The 17,668-nt window shown below is 44.2% G+C and overlaps 1 protein-coding gene across 3 annotated transcripts in view; it reads left to right on the top strand.

Annotated features, from left to right (window-relative positions):
• The first annotated feature begins 3,293 nt into the window (after positions 1-3,293).
• The window catches only part of Prkcq (protein kinase C theta), a 135,089-nt gene continuing 120,714 nt past the window's right edge, over positions 3,294-17,668 (top strand). The window contains exon 1 of one of the 3 annotated variants that reach the window (XM_075970339.1): positions 3,294-3,596. Coding sequence is in view for 1 of the 3 variants with exons in the window: in XM_075970338.1 (XP_075826453.1) it covers positions 8,289-8,315 (27 nt within the window). In the remaining 2 variants the exon portion in view is untranslated. Of the gene's footprint in view, positions 3,597-8,252; positions 8,316-17,668 lie in introns of those variants that run through there. The other 2 variants (XM_075970341.1, XM_075970338.1) reach the window with 2 other exon arrangements.

Raw genomic sequence — 17,668 nt, 5'->3', positions numbered from 1 at the left:
TTATCCAGAAAATAAAGAGGACTTTACACATGGCAGGGGCTTTTTACAAGACCCCATACCCTGACACACACCGGAAAGGCAAGTCAGCATCAGCTAACAGTTCCTCATCACCACCACTGTCTTCTTCTTAAATGAAGAAATAATACCTACATGCCTTCCTTGCCCATGATTATAAAGTCCTTCAACCTCACTAAGCACGTAGAATGAATAAATATCCAAATAATGAAACTTTAAAAAATAGAACCACTTTTTTTTTTATTATCAGAGATTGAGTTGCCTTCATCTTTCACTGTTCCAAATCAGTCTACAAAGCTGACAGCAACCTCATCATCACCAGCACCTGGAGTTCCATGCCTGTAGACTCAGCACTTGGGAATTTGCAGTCAGGAGGATCAGAGGCTCAAGGTGTAATGAGTCGCTGCCAGCCAGGGCCTCATAACACCCTGTCCAAAGAACCAAACAAAATTAAGCAAACAAATAAACCCCGGGAACTGGAGTTCAATTACTCCCAACAAAAATGCCCCATTTTGCACATGCCTCTGACACTTTTACCTATCCATAACTTTCACATGTTCTGCATAAATTTCCATGTTCCTTGAGCCTTTGGGTAAAGTAGTTCATCGTCCTCTAAATCCTTCGGGAGACCAAGGTAGGCCGCTGTGCAAACGGTCTCTGCCAGACTCTGAAAAGAGGATGTCTGGGTGCCAAAGTTCACAAAGTCATCCGGATTGATGTTCTCCACACAGTGGTTTTCGGTAGAGAGAAACGTTCTTGTCTCGTGACACCGTCCTCAAGTTGTCTGTGTTTGCCACATCCTACTTCTCCGAAATACCATTGTTCTCCAAACTGAGGCTCAAATAGGACATGTTCTTTGTGCTCTCTATCCTGAATCCCTTATGAAAGGCCAATCCCACTGAAGGTGCAAGAGGTGGTTGCCATAAGAGATGAAACCTCAGTCATCAACTGAGTCCGAGAGAAAAGCAAAGTGATGCCTGGCTTCTTTGCCAAGTTGCAACAGGTCCAGGAAGAAGTCCGGAATCCCTCATTCCTTGGCTCTCAGGGTCCAGAGTCACAATGCATCTTTCCCTGCCGGAAAGAAGTAACTGTCTTCATCCTGTACTCAGCAATCCTGGGAAACTCTAGGGCAGACACTGAAGGAGAAAAGAAGCACACAACTGAAAGTTTGGGGTGTTTTTAACACAATGGGTAGATTCTAGCCACCCACACACCATCCTCTCCCGGAAATGCCATTTCCTCTTCCAGGAAACAAAGGTGTGGAGAATTCTGAGCATCAGTCATGTGTTCTCAATCGAGGGAGACAAGAAAAGCTCTGCAGCCTGGGGAAACAGAGAGGTGGTCCTTCCTGCAGCACACAGAGGTCAGTCTGCAGGTTCCCTCCCCACATAGGCCAAAAAGACAGTTTCATGATTTTGTTTTTAAAATACTTTCAAGACCAAAACAAAATCATTTTTCCCTGAAATAAATGAGAGAATACTATCCCAGAAGATCCAGCGGTCAGGGTAATGAATTTCTGTTGGTGAACTCTACGGTTATAGGGCATTAGAATATCACAGGCCTGCCAAACCCAGATGTCTGCAGAGATGGAAGGCAAATCCTAAACTCAGTGCTGTCGGGATGGAGGTAGTATTTCGCTGTGTTTAAGATGGAAGCTAAAGATCTCTCAAGGTTCGATTCCCGATACTGACCCTTCTAAATAGTGTACTACTGAGTATACCATGTAATTTTTCAAAACAACACTATTTTCATGTGTTAAGTGGAGATGATGGTGGTGGTAAAGTTTGAAATTTCTTTAGAATATGAAGAAAAAATTAACAATGTACCTAAATCTTCCCTCCATAGTATCTACCATATATAAATATTTACTATGTTGCCAACATCATCACCCTTTGTAGCCTTTTAAAAGCAGCTAATCTCAGATTACAGTGTGAGGTTGGGGATGTAGCAGAGTGGTAGGTGCTTGCCTGGCATCAGCAAGACTCCAAGTCTAACCCTTAGCAGTGTTAAGTGTTTTCAAAATTAATAAGAGGGCCTAAGAACTTCCCTGAGGCCCTGCATGTATTTAGTCTCCTAAAAGGCGCAGTGAGAAACATAGTCATGGAGAATCAAATGTTTTCTGTCTTCTAGGCACAGCTATGTGACCACTCGGCCATTTCTCCAACCCAACAGGTTCCACTGAAGGCCTACTGAAAAAGCCAGGCAAACTGTCTTTGAACGAGGGAATCCTCGTTCAGTAGTCACAGACACAGATGCAGGCTGAAGTGGGGACCATTCTTCTAGCTCTGTGACCTTGTTCCCAAGCATGACACACTTTTCTGCCAAATGTAACCACCAAACTATAACGAAGGCCTACTATGTGCCAGGCTCTGATGATGTCCTGATGAGACTGTGCCTTTATAACTCAGGGCTGGAAGCGCAGCCTCTGTATTTTAAGATCCTGACTTATGGGACAATCCAGTGCTTGAGTATCAACAAATAGCAAACCAGGCTAATTTTGACCAAGTGTTTTGTACCCTTTTAAAAGGGTTCATTGGCTATGACAGGTTCATATTTATTAGAGGAAAGGGTCGCCGTATGTGGCTTCTTAACACAGCCCCAGCATCACTTAATAAAGTCACTAAGCTCTTCCAGGTCTCTGTTTCATTTGTAGATTAGAAGTTGAAACTGTCCTACCTTAGGGTCATTTAAAGATGGCGTTCTGTACGTCAGTAATCAGAAGTCTGTTAATTGAGAACAGAGAGAAGGTGGGAAGAAGGACAGATTATTATTTAATTTCTTACACTAATCTGGTCTTCCTCTACCACAGCAATAAAAATATTCTATTGAATATGGGGAAAATCCACCACCCTTTATTATCGATACTCTTTAGGATCATCATGAAAATTAGCAGCATGGTTTAAAAACTCCTGAAAAGAAAAGTACAACGTAATGACACAGTTGCTACTGGAGAGTTCACAGTAGTCCAGAAAATCAAAATCGCAGAGGAGTCGTAATCACAATCAAGAAGCCTCTATCGCACAACAAAACTGTGCCCAAACACGCTCCGTGGGTAATTAAAAAGCAAACCAAAACAAAAAGCAACGCTTGCCAATCCTTTGTGATGTAAAAAGGATTAAATAAAACACTTCTTTCTATCAGCGACCTTGGCCCTTCCCACTGGCGGCTCATTTACGGTTTTTGAGTTCAGTGAGAAGACACTGCTCTCGCGCCCCCCTTCCTGGTACTCCCGTGGCTGAGGCTGTAGCGACAGAGCTGCTCGGTGCTGCCTGCGGCTGTGGCGTCGCTCCCCGCCCGGGACTGTACCATCCAGGCCTCCCGCAGCCTCCAGGTCCCAGTCGCGGCCGAGCGACAAGTGGCCAGTGAGGCGTGAGGATGGAGGGTGGGGACAGGACCAGCAGGAGAAAGGCAGAGAGCGCTGGCAGAACGCAAGCAGGCGCGCGTCCCTGAGCCGGCGTGGCGAGCGCCCTCTGGCCGGTATCGCCCGCCGGGAGCACCCTCGGGTCACCAGGCCCGCGCCAATCCCCCGCCATCGGAGCAACAGCGGCGGCGCTGCGCTGGGACCGCGACCGCGACACCAGGTAGGACCAAGTCACCCCCGAGGAGAAAGCGGACTTGAGGTGCCAAGGACTGGGGCCCGAAGGGTCACTAGGGTGTCCCTTGCAACTGTTCCAGGAAAGAGCAGAGGGTTGTCGGGATAAGCAAGGGTGAGAACGAAATCGAAAAAGCAAACTTTGGGGCTCCCCCGTCCAGTTTCTTGCTTACTGGCGACCTTGACCAGGTGGAGGCTGGGGTCAGGGATGGAGGGGCACTTCCTTCTTCATTCTGCTTTTCCTTAGCACCGGAGGAAAGGCAGGCAAGGAAAAGGAAAACAGTGGTAACTTTACGTGTTCTCTGAAGAAAAAAAAAAATCTTTATTCTTGTAAGAAGTGTTTTCTGGAGCTAGTGACCTATCCAAAGAGAACACCTCGTTTTCTGGGAATTTGTTGACACACTAGATTAGTTTTGTTTTAGTTTTTTGGTTCCCCCCGCCCAGGGGTCAGAGGTGGGTTTAAAGTTTTTGTTTGTTTGTGTTTTTAAAGTTGGGACAGCCATTCCTATAACTTTGAGAAAGAGATTGTTTTCCAGCCTTGAGGGCCTTGTTGTTAACAAAACATAGTTTGCTGCATGTAATCTCTTTGTTCCCCTGGAGTTTGAAGAGCCAGAATTATCAACGTGCAACGGGTGGCTTCAATGGCTCCCTGTGGTGGTGAAGAGAGGTCTAATGTCTGGCTGAACCTTGGTGCTTCTGGGGTGTTGTGTAAGGGGAGCGTCACTGGGCTGTCCTGTTCTCTGGGCTGTCCTGCCACTCTGTGGGCTGGATATGGTGCTAATAAAAGATTATTCAGTGCTGGCACAACTGTGTGTGTGTGGAGATGGGAGGGTGGAGAGAGCAAGACTGAATTCTCCGGCTGTCAGTGGAAAAATGGACCGTTTGTACCCAAGCCCAGTCCTTCAAGCTGCAGGTGCCTTTGGAGAAGGCGAACCGAGACTGGAATTGTGTGATGAACCTCAGACGAGATTGAGGGAGTCTGGTTTTTGCCTTCTCAGCTTCTACCCATTTGTCCCTTGCATTTAGTAAAGTGAATTTAAAGTCTCAGGACTCGGGCAGACGTCAAGAAGGCCCCACACCCTTTCCTTTCCTTTCCTTTCCTTTCCTTTCCTTTCCTTTTCTTTCCTTTCCTTTCCTTTCCTTTCCTTTCCTTTCCTTTCCTTTCCTTTCCTTTCCTTTCCTTTCCTTTTTCCTTTCCTCTCCTTTCTTTTCCTTTGTTTCCCTAAGAAGCCAGGCTCACCCCTGCCTCTTTCCTCTGGTTTCCAGAGAATACCTATTCCTAGCACCTTGAGGGCCTCACCCCACTCCACACCCCAGCCTTGTGAATCACCATCTTCACACACACACACACACACACACACACACACACACACACACACACACACACACCCAACTTATCTTTGATAATGTGTAAAATGGTAGGCCTGCTGCGGATGCTTCCTCTCTTTAAAAAAAAAAAAAGCTGTGTCTTGTGGGAAGAACGGTGACATTTACTAATTTGGTTGCAAATTACTTTTGAAGTCTATGCACAGCTGTTTAAAATCCCTCAGAGATCAGTGCCATTGTTTGATGCAGGTGTCTACCACAGAAAGATCTCGTTAGGCTGTTTCTTCTGCTGATCGAATGAACATATAGTCGATGATGTAGCCTAGGAAGATCTGAAACCTGCACAGGTTCCTGCAAGTTCAACAACTGGATCTAAATGAAGAGGTTTTGTTTTAGGTTCTGCTGCTTTGTCTTTCCCCACCCTGCCCCTCAGCAGCTCTTACTGCCTGTCCCAGCGGTAACCTTACTGGCAGCAGTAGTTTTTAATTCCGAGTCCCAAGACTGTCGTCTACACTGTAAAAATGCAAACTTCTTGGGAAGATCCCTGCAGCCTGATGTTATGCTTGGTTGACTCTTCATGGCCTTATGCTGTGGAGGCTAAGGATGGCACTGCACCCTGGGCAGACTCCCAACACCTGTTCTTCCACCAGCACTGCCTCCTACAGCGGGGCCTCTGTGTTCACTGTGTGTGCAGCCTCTGTGTACACTGTGTGTGTGCAGCCTCTGAGTACACTGTGTGTGTGCAGCCCACAGTGCAGCCTCTGTGTACACTGTGTGTGTGCAGCCTCTGTGTACACCGTGTGTGTGCAGCCTCTGAGTACACTGTGTGTGTGCAGCCCACAGGGCAGCTTCTGTGTACACTGTGTGTGTGCAGCCTCTGGGTACACTGTGTGTGTGCAGCCTCTGTGTACACTGTGTGTGTGCAGCCTCTGTGTACACTGTGTGTGTGCAGCCTCTGTGTACACCGTGTGTGTGCAGCCTCTGTGTACACTGTGTGTGCGCAGCCTCTGAGTACACTGTGTGTGTGCAGCCTCTGTGTACACTGTGTGTGTGCAGCCTCTGGATACACTGTGTGTGTGCAGCCTCTGTGTACACTGTGTGTGTGCAGCCTCTGGATACACTGTGTGTGTGCAGCCTCTGTGTACACTGTGTGTGTGCAGCCTCTGTGTACACTGTGTGTGCAGCCTCTGTGTACACTGTGTGTGTGCAGCCTCTGTGTACACTGTGTGTGCGCAGCCTCTGAGTACACTGTGTGTGTGCAGCCCACAGTGCAGCCTCTGACTGTTCTGTCCTTTCTCCCAAGGGCTTTGGGGATGCCGGTCACCGTTTCAAACCTAGCTTTTACAGAACCTCAAAGATCTTTTTCGACACTCCTTTTCTACTCCTCTCGTTCACAGCAGGCCTTGGAAGCTCTCTGAAATAGAGAGCTTTGGCCTTTGCTCATTTCTGTAAAGATTTCTCATTCTAGTATGACATAATCCCTTCTCTCATCTGTGGAAAAGACCAGAGTTCTGTATAATGATGTCCCCGGGGTCAGGACCCAGGATTTTCTTTTAGGAATGTAGGCTTCTGGTCTATCATTTCAGGGACTAGGAGTACACCTCCTTCTGATGCAGCATTAATTATGGTGTGTTTGCCTTTCTTTAAAGTAGGAAGCAGGATTAATTAATTAATTAGAAGCCCTATTTTTTTAAAGTATTTAATGATTTAGAGTTTTGATTATGCTGTTTGCCCCATGAATTTGCTCGAGTATTAACCAAATATGACAGCTTGCTATAAATGTGTATTTGGCTTTAGGTGATTTCCTTATCATAGGACTAAATATTTACGTTTCAAAAATAATTTCCTCTTAATCAGTTTAAATATGACACATTGTTTTGGTTTTGGTTTGAGACAGGGTCTCATGTAGCTCAGGTTGGCTTCAAACTCACCTGGAACACTTGATCCTCTTGCTTCTACCTCCAAAGTGTTGGGATTTCAAGTGAACACCACAACTCCGGACCTTAGGTGGTATCTTTATGATACAGTGAAAAATGTCTATGACACAGCTGTGGGAAGTTCACCCCCCGCACACACACACCAAATTAAATTTTTAATTAAAAGTAATAAGGTTAGTCTTATGATAGCATAAGATCATATTAAGTTCATCCAGGCCTTCTAATATAGTATTTTTATTAGAGAATTTCACATCCTTACAATGTATTCTGGTCATATTCACCTCCGCTCCTCCCCAGCAACTCCCAGACTAATTCCAGAACTCCCTCAATTTCATGTGCTTCTTCTTGTTTTGTTTTTGAGATTATAATATGATTAAAATATCTCTCCCTCTCTTCCCCCCCACCCTTTCATATGTCCCTCCCCCATTCTCCTTCAAATTCATGGTCTCTTTTTTCATTAATTATTATTGCACATATATATTCCTAAATATAACCTGTTCAATCTGTATTTTTTATAGCCTACTAAGGGCCACAATTTTAAAGAAAACTGATCCTCATTCTCCTTGGGACCATTAACTGCCAATAACTCCTTAGCTGGGGAGGGTGCTGGTGACCTCCTCTTCTTCCTTGCTGGGATGTCCTGCACTGACTTCACCTTGTGCAGAGATTGTCCTGGCAGCCAGCGTTGCTGTGACATTTTTAGAGTAGCCATTCTGTTATGTTTCAAAGACTGGCTTTTTTGCCCGATTTGTCATATCCTGTGGATCCTGAAGTCTTTCTGTCCCCTGTCCCATGATGACTCCTAGCCTGGTGGGGAGGATATGTGATACAGATATTCCATTTATGACGGAAGCCCACTCTTCTTCACCCCAGTCATTATCTTCAAACATCTCATTTCTAAGCATCCTTGCAGCCAGCCTAACCTGTTCAAATCTATTCCAGTAGCTAATACAGAAGTCGTGAGAGATTTACAGAAACACATGATGTAAATCCAGAAAAGTGAATTAAAAGCTGTTTCTTGGCAAGGTTAGAGCCTTCTTTCATCTTAACCTGCCAGACATTTGTACACAGTCAGATTCTGACTACTATGTCAACTCAACGTATCCTTAGGGGTGGGGATTGAAAGTTCAAGGTCTCAGAAGTTGCAGCTATCTCAACTGAGTCCAGAATCTTAGATTTCTGCTCTGGGGTTAAGTTGTCATTAAATTAAAAAACCCTTATAGGTTGCTAGAAAGTGATAGCTTTTGAATCATAACCGGAACAAACAAAAAGCAGCAAGGTTTAAGTTGGGGATGTGTCTTAATTGGTATTGTTCCTACCTGGCATACAGGAAGTCCTGGGTTCCATCCTAAGCACTACATAAACCAGCCGTGGCACTGTGAGCCTGTAATCCCAGCACTCAGAAGAGGAAACTGAGGATGAGGAGAGCTGAGTCATGTGCCCAGGTTTGATAACTTACAAGAGGTTGAGCCAAGTATGACTGACAACTAAGCCCTGTTGTAAACTGCATGTCAGGTCATCTACCAATTGAAACGTGCATACAAAACTGACCATTTTAATCTCTTAAAAAGGATTTGTTTTATTTTATGTGTATGAGTGATTTGTTTGCATACTTGTCTATAAACCACATGCAGGCCAGAGTGGGTATTGGATCATCTGGGACTGAAGTAGAATCCTCTGGAAGAGTAGAAAGTGCTCTTAACCACCAAGTCATCTTGCCAGCCCCCGTTTTAACCACTTTTAAGTGTCAAAGTCAATGACGTTGTGTGATCATCACATCCATCCATTAAGCCCTTTTCTTTTGTGGGTATGGGATGTGTCTCATGTGGCGTACACACACTGTGTGCCCATGCATCCTTTCTCATACACGTAGAAGCCAGAGTGAGATATCGGGTGCTCTCCTCAATTATTCTCTATGTTACTGCCTTGAGGCACGGTCTTTGACTGAGCAAAAAGCTCAGTCTTTGGATGAGTCTGGCTGACCTAGTGAGTTCTGGGAGTCTCCCTATCTCCACCCTTGGCCCCCAGTGCTGGGGTTATAGGAGCATGGAGTTGTTCTGGCTTTTTATGTGGGTCCTGGGGATAGGAACCCAGGTCCTCACACTTGCAAAGGAAGCTTCTTACCCACTGACTTATCTCTCAAAACAAGCCCCATGGAGCGCTGGCCGTCTTACAAAACCATACACAAAGCACTTAACTTCCCATTCCCCACTTTGCAGCTCCTGGGAAGCACAATTCCACTTGCTAGCTTTGCCAAGGCACCTTATATAAGTATGTTCGTAAAAGAACGTGTCTTTTATTAGAATGTGTCTTTTATTGACTGACCGTTTTCACTTAGCTTCTTTCACTCAGTCTTCTCTATCCATGTTACAGCAAATGTTCAACGTTTCCTGTTTTTAAAGATTGAATGTTTCAGTGTGTGTCTGTGCCATACTTGCTAACTATGAATCGGCTGAGGGTTGGAGCAGTTGCTTCCACCTTTGATTGTTGCAGATAGGGCTGCAAAAAGGCAGGTGTATTAACCCTTTCTTGTTGCTATGACCAAGTAACTCTCAAACACAATTTAAAGAAGGAAGCATTTATTCTGGCTCATGGCTTGATGGTATAGTTCATTATGTCAGGAACGGGTCTGCAGCAGAACACGGGCTGACTGGTCAGGTTGTATCCACAGTCAAGAAGCAGAGAGTGATGGGGCCTGACTCCTTACTCCCTTTCATATTTCTGCTCATTCTGAGACTCCACCCATAGGCTGGTGCTGCACATGCTCAGAGGAGTGCGTCTTCCTTCCTCAGTTAAACATCTCTAGAAATGCCAGATATTTGTCTTCTAGGTGATTCTTATCCCACCAGATTGACAATCAAGTGCTAACTCTCCGAGTAGATGTGTAAACATGTTGGAGATGTTGCTTTTGCTTCCTTTTGGGAATTCCTGAATCTGCCAGCAATTCTGTACACATTTAAGAATTATAAGGAAACATTGAGATGTTTTCATTATTGTCGGACCACTTTGCATCCCCTCCAACGATGATATGCTGTTCTAATGACTCTTTGTCCTAGCCAACCATTGCGATTTTCTGCTTTCGATTATAGTCATCCAAACAGGCCTGGTGTGCTAACTAATTAACTTTAAATCAGATCATTAGCTGCCGAGTTCCAGGGATCTGTGAGGCAGGGCTATCCCTCACTCTGTTACTTCTCCTATCTCATCTTGTATTTACATGCCTTGTGCTAGTTCAAATTCACTATGACTCCTATTCATGAAGCCCTGACAGACCAGGAAACCATGACCAGGAGAAGACCCTAAAAAGCAAACTGAAGGCTTTTGTCCCAATCTTCATGCAGGACCTTCTAATGCAGAAGTGAATGCCATGAAGAATGAAAGCCCATGGTACCAGTTCTCAGTAATTCTGAGTGGAGAGAGTATAGAAAAGTACTTATGGGGCTGAGCATCTTTGTGAGGATGCAACTATCTTATCCGCCTATTTCCCTTCTGACCTCTCTACAAAGACTGTAGTTTAGTCCCGGTCACTACAGCAGATGGCACAGGTTCCTAATAGATGGGCATAGAATGCCAATGTCTATGTTATATAGAGGACAGTCCTATAAGAGCGCCAACACTTGGGGTGTCTGCATATCCCAGAGCTATCAGTGTTAGCTCCGCTGACACCTAAAGGGTGAGTGACCCAGGTGAGTCTTACAGAAGATAGGAACAGCATTTGTTGAGTGAGCCTGCAGCCCACAGGTGTCCTAGCACAGCAGGATGGGAGTCTAGCACATGAGGGGGTGTTAGCAGGGCGAACCTGCATCCCTTACCAGTTTGTCAATGAACCTTAATTAATTAACTTTTAGGAGTCTCGTTCTCCCTACTTGAATGAGTCAGTGGCCGTGACACTGTAAAAACTGGCAAATGCTTCCCAGGTCAGGTGAGTGTATTACTCATGGGTAGAGCTGGAAAGGTTAACTGTCTTAAGTGTCCAGCCTGGAGCACTTCTGAGAATGCAAGGGGACATTATTAATAACTAAACTAGTATGACAGCTATAAATCCAGCTTTCCTGGGAACCCTGATCAGTAGAGTAATTTACTTTGGAGAAAGAATTGGTGTGCATGAATGCATTTGTGTTTATATCCATGTGTGTGTGTGTGGTACATGAGTATGGATACATGTGGAAAGAGAGAACATTGTTTGTGTGGATGTGTGCATGTGCCCAACATTTGTGTTTCTGGAAGTCAGAAGTCAACACTGGGTGTCTTCTTCCCTGTTTATTTGGACAAAACGTCTCACTGAACCCCCAAGCTCATTGAGTCCATTAGCCTAGCTAGCCAGCCAGCTCCAAGGCTCCTGTTGGCCCCGCCTCTCCAGTGCTGGGATTATAGACACATGCTGCCAACATCAAGATTTCTTACGTGGATTCTAAGAAACCAAACTCAGATCCTCATGCTCGCAGTGCAAACCCTTTCCCAACTCCTTAGACCCTAGAGCAACCCTCCTTTTAAGGCACACAGAGCTCTTGGTTGCATTCTAAGCACAAGAAGAGCTCAGTTTCTCTACCTGTGGCTGTCAGTTCTAGTCAGGTAGTCCTTGCCTTGCAGACAGCCTTAGTGTTGTGAGCACTTGCGGAGAGGCTTAGCAATCTGTGCACTTGTGGAGAGACTTAGTGTTGTGAGCACTTGCAGAGAGGCTTAGCAATCTGTGCACTTGTGGAGAGACTTAGTGTTCTGTGCACTTGCAGGGAGACTTAGCATTGTGTGCATTTGCAGGGAGACTTAGTGCTCTGTGCACTTGCTTTAGCCAGTGAAAGGAAAGCAAGCTGTCTTTTCACATGTCATGGAAAGGGCAATGGTTCTGACTCTAGAAACTCAGCCTGGAGAACCTGAAATGTACACCAGAGAGACTTCTTCTTAATGCATGTGTGCATCTAGTGCCCGCTTTCCACCGACTACGATTCACCCCTGTCACCAAGGTACACAGACCAGTGATTCTCAATCTATGGATCGTGACCCGTTTGGGGGTTCAAATGACCCTTTCACAGGGGTTGCATATTAGATATTCTACATATCAGATATTGACATTATGGTTCATAACAATAGCAAAACTACAGTTATAAAGTAGCAATGAAAATAATTGTATGACTAGAGAGGTCGCCGCAGCCTGAGGAACTGAATTAAAGAGTCACAGAATTAGGAAGGTTGAGAATCACTGCTTTAAGGAGAAAGGGAAGCCAAGAAAGTATTGTGAGGGCAATCTGCATTGTCACATAAGCTGAACTGTCAGAAATGCCTGACTGCTTAACCAACAAAGCTTCCTTAAACTCTAAGATTTTGTTTATAATGGTAAATGGGTTTTGGGCCAGGTTCTCCATTTTTCATGAGAACATAGACTCAACGACTTGCAATGTGAGTGCAAGGGTCCAATTTTAGCTTTGTGTTAGGACATGAGCTCAGAGTATTATCTTGATCCTGCAGAATAGGAAGCCATCCCTGTTTTTCACACTGACTACAGAGACCATGTGGTAAAAGATTGAGACCATAATACTTTAGACTTGGCTTCAGAAGCTGGCTTGGACCACTGTGGTGGTCCTGGAATCTGAGTGTTCACCTCTCTCTCCTTCCTCCATGTCCAGGGCTCAGCTAGAGTCAGGGTTTGTTAGTTCACCCACTGGGACATCTGCTTCCTTGCTCCACCCTTTCTCACTTCTGCTGCCTCCACCCTGAAATACCTCACTGGTCTTCATTCCTCTTGGTGGTTCTCCATGCTGCAGCAGGAAGCAGCCTTCTACACCCAAGTCTGAGTATCCCACCCTTCTGCTTTAAGTTCTTCCATGGATACCCAGTGCTTTCCCAGTGCTTTTGGGGTGAAACCTAACCTCCTTAACAGACCCAAGAGGTTCTAAGCCTTTCTTCTCTGGTCATATACATCACATTCCTCCCAAGTCGGAGCCTCATTGAATACCTCAGCCACCCTATGTGGACCCAAGTTTGCCATGTAGTCCACTCACTCTGCTAGCCTCTGACCTCTCTTTTCTCGAATTCCTGTGCACCTCATACTTCACATAATCATCTCTTCCTGCAGGCCTTTTGTGATCCTGTAGACCAGAATTTGCTTTCCTTCTATGAGGATTCAAAGCATCTGTCAGATCATCTCTCTAAGGTACTTAGCAGAGTAGATAGCCTGTAGCAACCAGTTTATACTTGTTAGCGGTAACAGCACTGGGCATAGATACATTTGTTTGCCTTGAGTTGCCCCTGGTATTACAGCCTGAACAAACACTGAGTCAACATCGTCTCTTGTCACTCATCCCATCTCTAATATATACCCATGTATCTAATAAATGAGAGTATCAAGAAAGACTCGTGAGATAAATAAATGGCCATAAAGTCTACAATCTGCAATGTCCTGGGGCCTATCCATTGTGTTAGAAGAAATAGGTCAAATGTGATCTAAATGTTTGCACAAACAGAAGCACTATTTTCCTGGAAACTTTTGTGTGTGAGTTTCTGGAATCTTCTGGATAAATTCCACTAAAACTCCTAGCTCAAGGTGTAGGAAACATTTATGGTATGAACCCTTCACAACTCTGTTATTAGGGACTCTTATGATAAAAATTCTAGGAATAAACAAGCTACAAGAAAAAGGTTTGTCTCCTCTTATATGTGTTGTACTGTCTTTGCTGACAATTAAAATGCTAATAAAAAAAGAAAACGGAAATATTAAAGATGATCAAGAAATAAAGGCCCTAATTGGGCCCAGTGGTCTCTGCCTAGAACCCCAGTCTTAGGAAGGAGGAGGAGACAGGAAAACTGTGAGTTAAAGGCCGGCCTCGGGCTACACATGGACACCCTGTCTCAGAAACCTGGGGACTGGGGTGTAGGTTAGCGACAGAGCACTTGTCTAGTCAAGGCTTCAACCCTGACATTGAAAAAATAAAGAAAAAAAATCAAGGACAGTAGGGAGGGTAGAGAAAGGAAAAGAAACATTAAAATGTGAAAATACACTACAAGCCAAATGACAAAGAAATAAGGAAAACATAAAATCAGACGTCCTGACAAGCAGAAGCTGTGTTAATTTCTAAAAAAGGACTAAATGGAAGAAATACTTTCTAATCTAAAATGTAAAAGATCTTAAGGATCTTCAAAATGAAATCATAGTTACCTGGCAGTTTAGAATAAGAAAAGGAAAAAGTAAAGGAATAAATTTAAGAGTTTGTGTTTGGGGTATATACCAAAGAAAAAATAAGTGAAATAACACACACACACACACACACACTCATACCCTCCAAAAAATCCCCAGCTAGCTTGGAGTAAGTGAAGAAGTAGCAGCAGAAGCAAGACCCTCCCCAAAACACAGTGGAATTTCCCTGACCTCCTCCACATATAGGTTCAGTCCCCACTTTCTCTTTCCTCTCTCTGTCTCTGTCTCTGTCTCTCTGTCTCTGTCTCTCTGTCTCTGTCTCTGTCTCTCTCTCTCTCTCTCTCACACACACACACACACACACACGGATTTTTTTAAATGCTGTTTAGATGATTCAAAGGTAGAATAACCACAAACATGAAATGAAAAAAGGAAAAAGTATTTCAAAGAAGATTAAAAATAAATCCTAGCAATAATGAGTGGGAAGGGATAGGAAGGAAGGGGAAAGAAGGGGGAAGGGAAGGGCAGGAAGGAAGGAGGCAGTTCTCTAGGAGGTGGGGAGAGGGAGGGACAGAGAGAGAGAGAAGTGAAAGAATACACTATTCCAGATCCCTGGTGCCCACAAAGCAGAGCTGGAGCAATGTCAGGGCCAGTCTTTATTCCTGGTATGAAAGGCTGGGTCACAGTGGTACACCCAGGTGATGTGCACTCATGGTGACAGCTCTCTCCTGAGAAGTGTCTGTACAAGGTCATGTGAGGGCAAGACAAAGGACTCCTCCTTTTGGCCTACAGAAGGAAGGTGACATTTCTGGCTGTGTAAAACACAGCCTTCTTTTTCATTTCAACCATCTCAATCTAAAGGGTTTCTTTTGGGGACATCGGAAAATATGGTGTCCCCTTAAGTGCCAGTTGGATCCCCTACTTTGTTCACGATAGTCCATCCCTTTCTGCTGTGCTTAACTCAAAAGCCTTAACCACCCCTGTGCATTGCCTTTCATGAGTTACCTACAATTCATCATCTTCCCTCTTCTGCTTCATGTATCCCTGGGGACTTGACGGCTTCTCCCCAGCTCACTGCTAGAATTCCATGATGATGTATGTTTTCATTCCATTACTGCTTCCTCCATAAGCTGCCTGAGGGCATGTAGCAAGTCTATTCCTTTCTCGCTTTAACTCTGGTCTTATGGAGCTGAGGCTGTGATTTCAGGGGAGGAAGCTGATGAAGTCTGTGATGGCTAACACTGGCTGCCAACCTGACAGGACCTAGGATCACCTGGGAGACCAATCACTGGCCATGTATATAAGGGACTTTCTAGATTAGGTCAACCGAGGTAGGAAGACCAACCTAAATGTGGGTGACACCATTCAGTGGGCTGGAGCCTTGGACTGATAAAAAGGACTGTGGGTAGGGTGACCACCTATCTCAAGCTCCTGCTACCCTTCCTTCCCATCCACGAGGGACTGTACTCTCAAGAAAGTACCTAACACAAAGCCTCTGCAATTAAGAAATATATTTGATTTTCCTCCAGTCACAAACATGACGGTTTCTGTGAATACATAGCACATTTTCATAGCTATATTAAGACCTGTAAGCACTCCAAATGTTGTCTATGTTTTCAAGCTAAATTTTAAGGAATATGCCTGAAACTAGTGGAGGCCAAGTCCAAGAAAGCTTTTAGGGCCCTGACTACGGGGTGTTCACCATGTGTTGGGATAGCTACTGCTCCCCTCCCAAACTCTCTCCAACTCACTTCTCTTTAGTTTCCTCCCACTGACTGGGAACATTCAAATACTGTCACCCGAAGTTAGAGCATCCCCTTTAGAGAGACTGAAGGGAGGCCACCATCTCTTGTGTATTCATATGCCTTGATCCTCCTTGGCCATGATGGTATACTGATCACAGCATTAATGAGCCCAGTTAGGTGGTGCATCGGTTACCTTTCTCATTGCCATGATAAATAAATACCCGACAAAAACAACATCCAGAAGGCAGGTTCCTCAGAGCTCACGGTTTGAAGGTGCCGCCCATCGGCATTTAATGATGGCATTAAAGGCACGGTCACAGGAGCATGAGGCAGCGGGTCACAATGAATTCATGCTGAGGAAGCAGAGAGGGACGAGTGTTGGTGCAGGGCTCACTTTCCACTTGTCCCAGCCAAAGGGACAGTGCTGCCACATTCAGAGTGAGTCTTCCCTCCTTAGCTAAATCTGAAAACCATCATAGGCACACCCGGCAGTGTTTCCAAACCCAGTCACCTAGATAATGAATATGAGCCATCAAAGTAGGTCTTTGGAATTCCTCCAGGTTGGAAGGTTTTAACACATACATAAACACACACATACATACACGCATCACCCATGTACACACAAAATTTAAAATATTTAATACCATGATAAGAAGTGCCTTCTACTATGTTGGTAGTGATGGCAATACAAAAGATGTTACAATAACCAATTTTTTTAAAAAAAAAAAGACAAGTTAATTATTTGAGTACCTCAGTGAGTGTATAAATGATGATGATGAACAGAGAGGCAGAATATTAATATTGACTGGGAATTCCTTCCTTCTACAAAAGCATCCATATCACTCAAGACTCACGGCTCACAGCAATATTCAGAACAGCCATTAATAACCCTTCATAAGAAGAAACTGAATGACTCTTCCACTTAAATAGAACTACACACTGATACACAATTGTGTAAGAATTATTTTAATGAGGATGAAAATAAGTCATGGAGTTCCAAGTTCTTAAGCAGGGACAGCTGAAGTATTTGCCAAAGGCACAGTCCAGAGTCCTCTGACCTTCCCCCGTCATTCCAGTAAGAGCAGGATCAGAGCTCCGAGACTCGCTCCTAGCTCCAGGGCACGGGGATCTGTTAATATTTGTCGTGCACCTGAGGTCTGTGATGAAAAGCACTCCAAGAATGTAAAATATCTGAAGGAGGAAAAAGACATCTTTCCTGCTTACTAAGACGAAGAAAATGCAACTTGTTTGACCAAGTTTAAATCAGCACATCATTTAGAAATCAATGAAGTAAAACACACCCGTTAACAGTCTCTTACAGTGAGAGCTGCCAAAGAGAAATGTCAACACAGTCCATTATTCTTAACTTCATTATTTCAATAGAAAGGAAAGAGGAGACGCAAAGCTCTTTTTTTTTTTTTTTTTTTTTTTTTTTTTGCTCTTCCTAGAGCAAAAGCTGGAGAGTTTAGAACAAAAAGAATGTCTGTCCATGGAAGCATAGAACTGATTTTCTTCTGGAAAACTGCTGTGAATATCTTCTTGTGGAAGAATAATTGGATCCCCTATATTTAACTGTCTCAGATCCAGGGAGAGACTGCACACTTTTAATTCAAGTATGTGTTCGTCTCAGCTCTCTTAATCATAAGCTAAGAAGAGAAAATACCAACAAAAAAAATCACCAAGCATTCTGTAAGTTCAAAAAGTGAAACATGAATTTGTTGGAACATTTGTTTTAAAGCAGCCAGAAGGAAAAAGTCAATCCAAATTCTAGGGAATTTTAATCCATGTGCCATGCACATTTTCTTAGTCTTTTGTTAGATAGAATCAAAGGATTGCATTTTCTAAGAACCCATTTCTAAGAAGCTTAAGTCTTAATCAGTTAAGTATGACATAGGCTTGAAATGGGATTTGGTGTCGAGTAATT

The sequence above is a fragment of the Microtus pennsylvanicus genome, chromosome 4 (genome assembly GCF_037038515.1).
Source record: "Microtus pennsylvanicus isolate mMicPen1 chromosome 4, mMicPen1.hap1, whole genome shotgun sequence".
NCBI classification, from domain to species: domain Eukaryota; kingdom Metazoa; phylum Chordata; class Mammalia; order Rodentia; family Cricetidae; genus Microtus; species Microtus pennsylvanicus.
The sequence above is the reverse complement of the archived record's forward strand: the minus strand, read 5'-3'. Positions and strand labels throughout refer to the sequence as shown.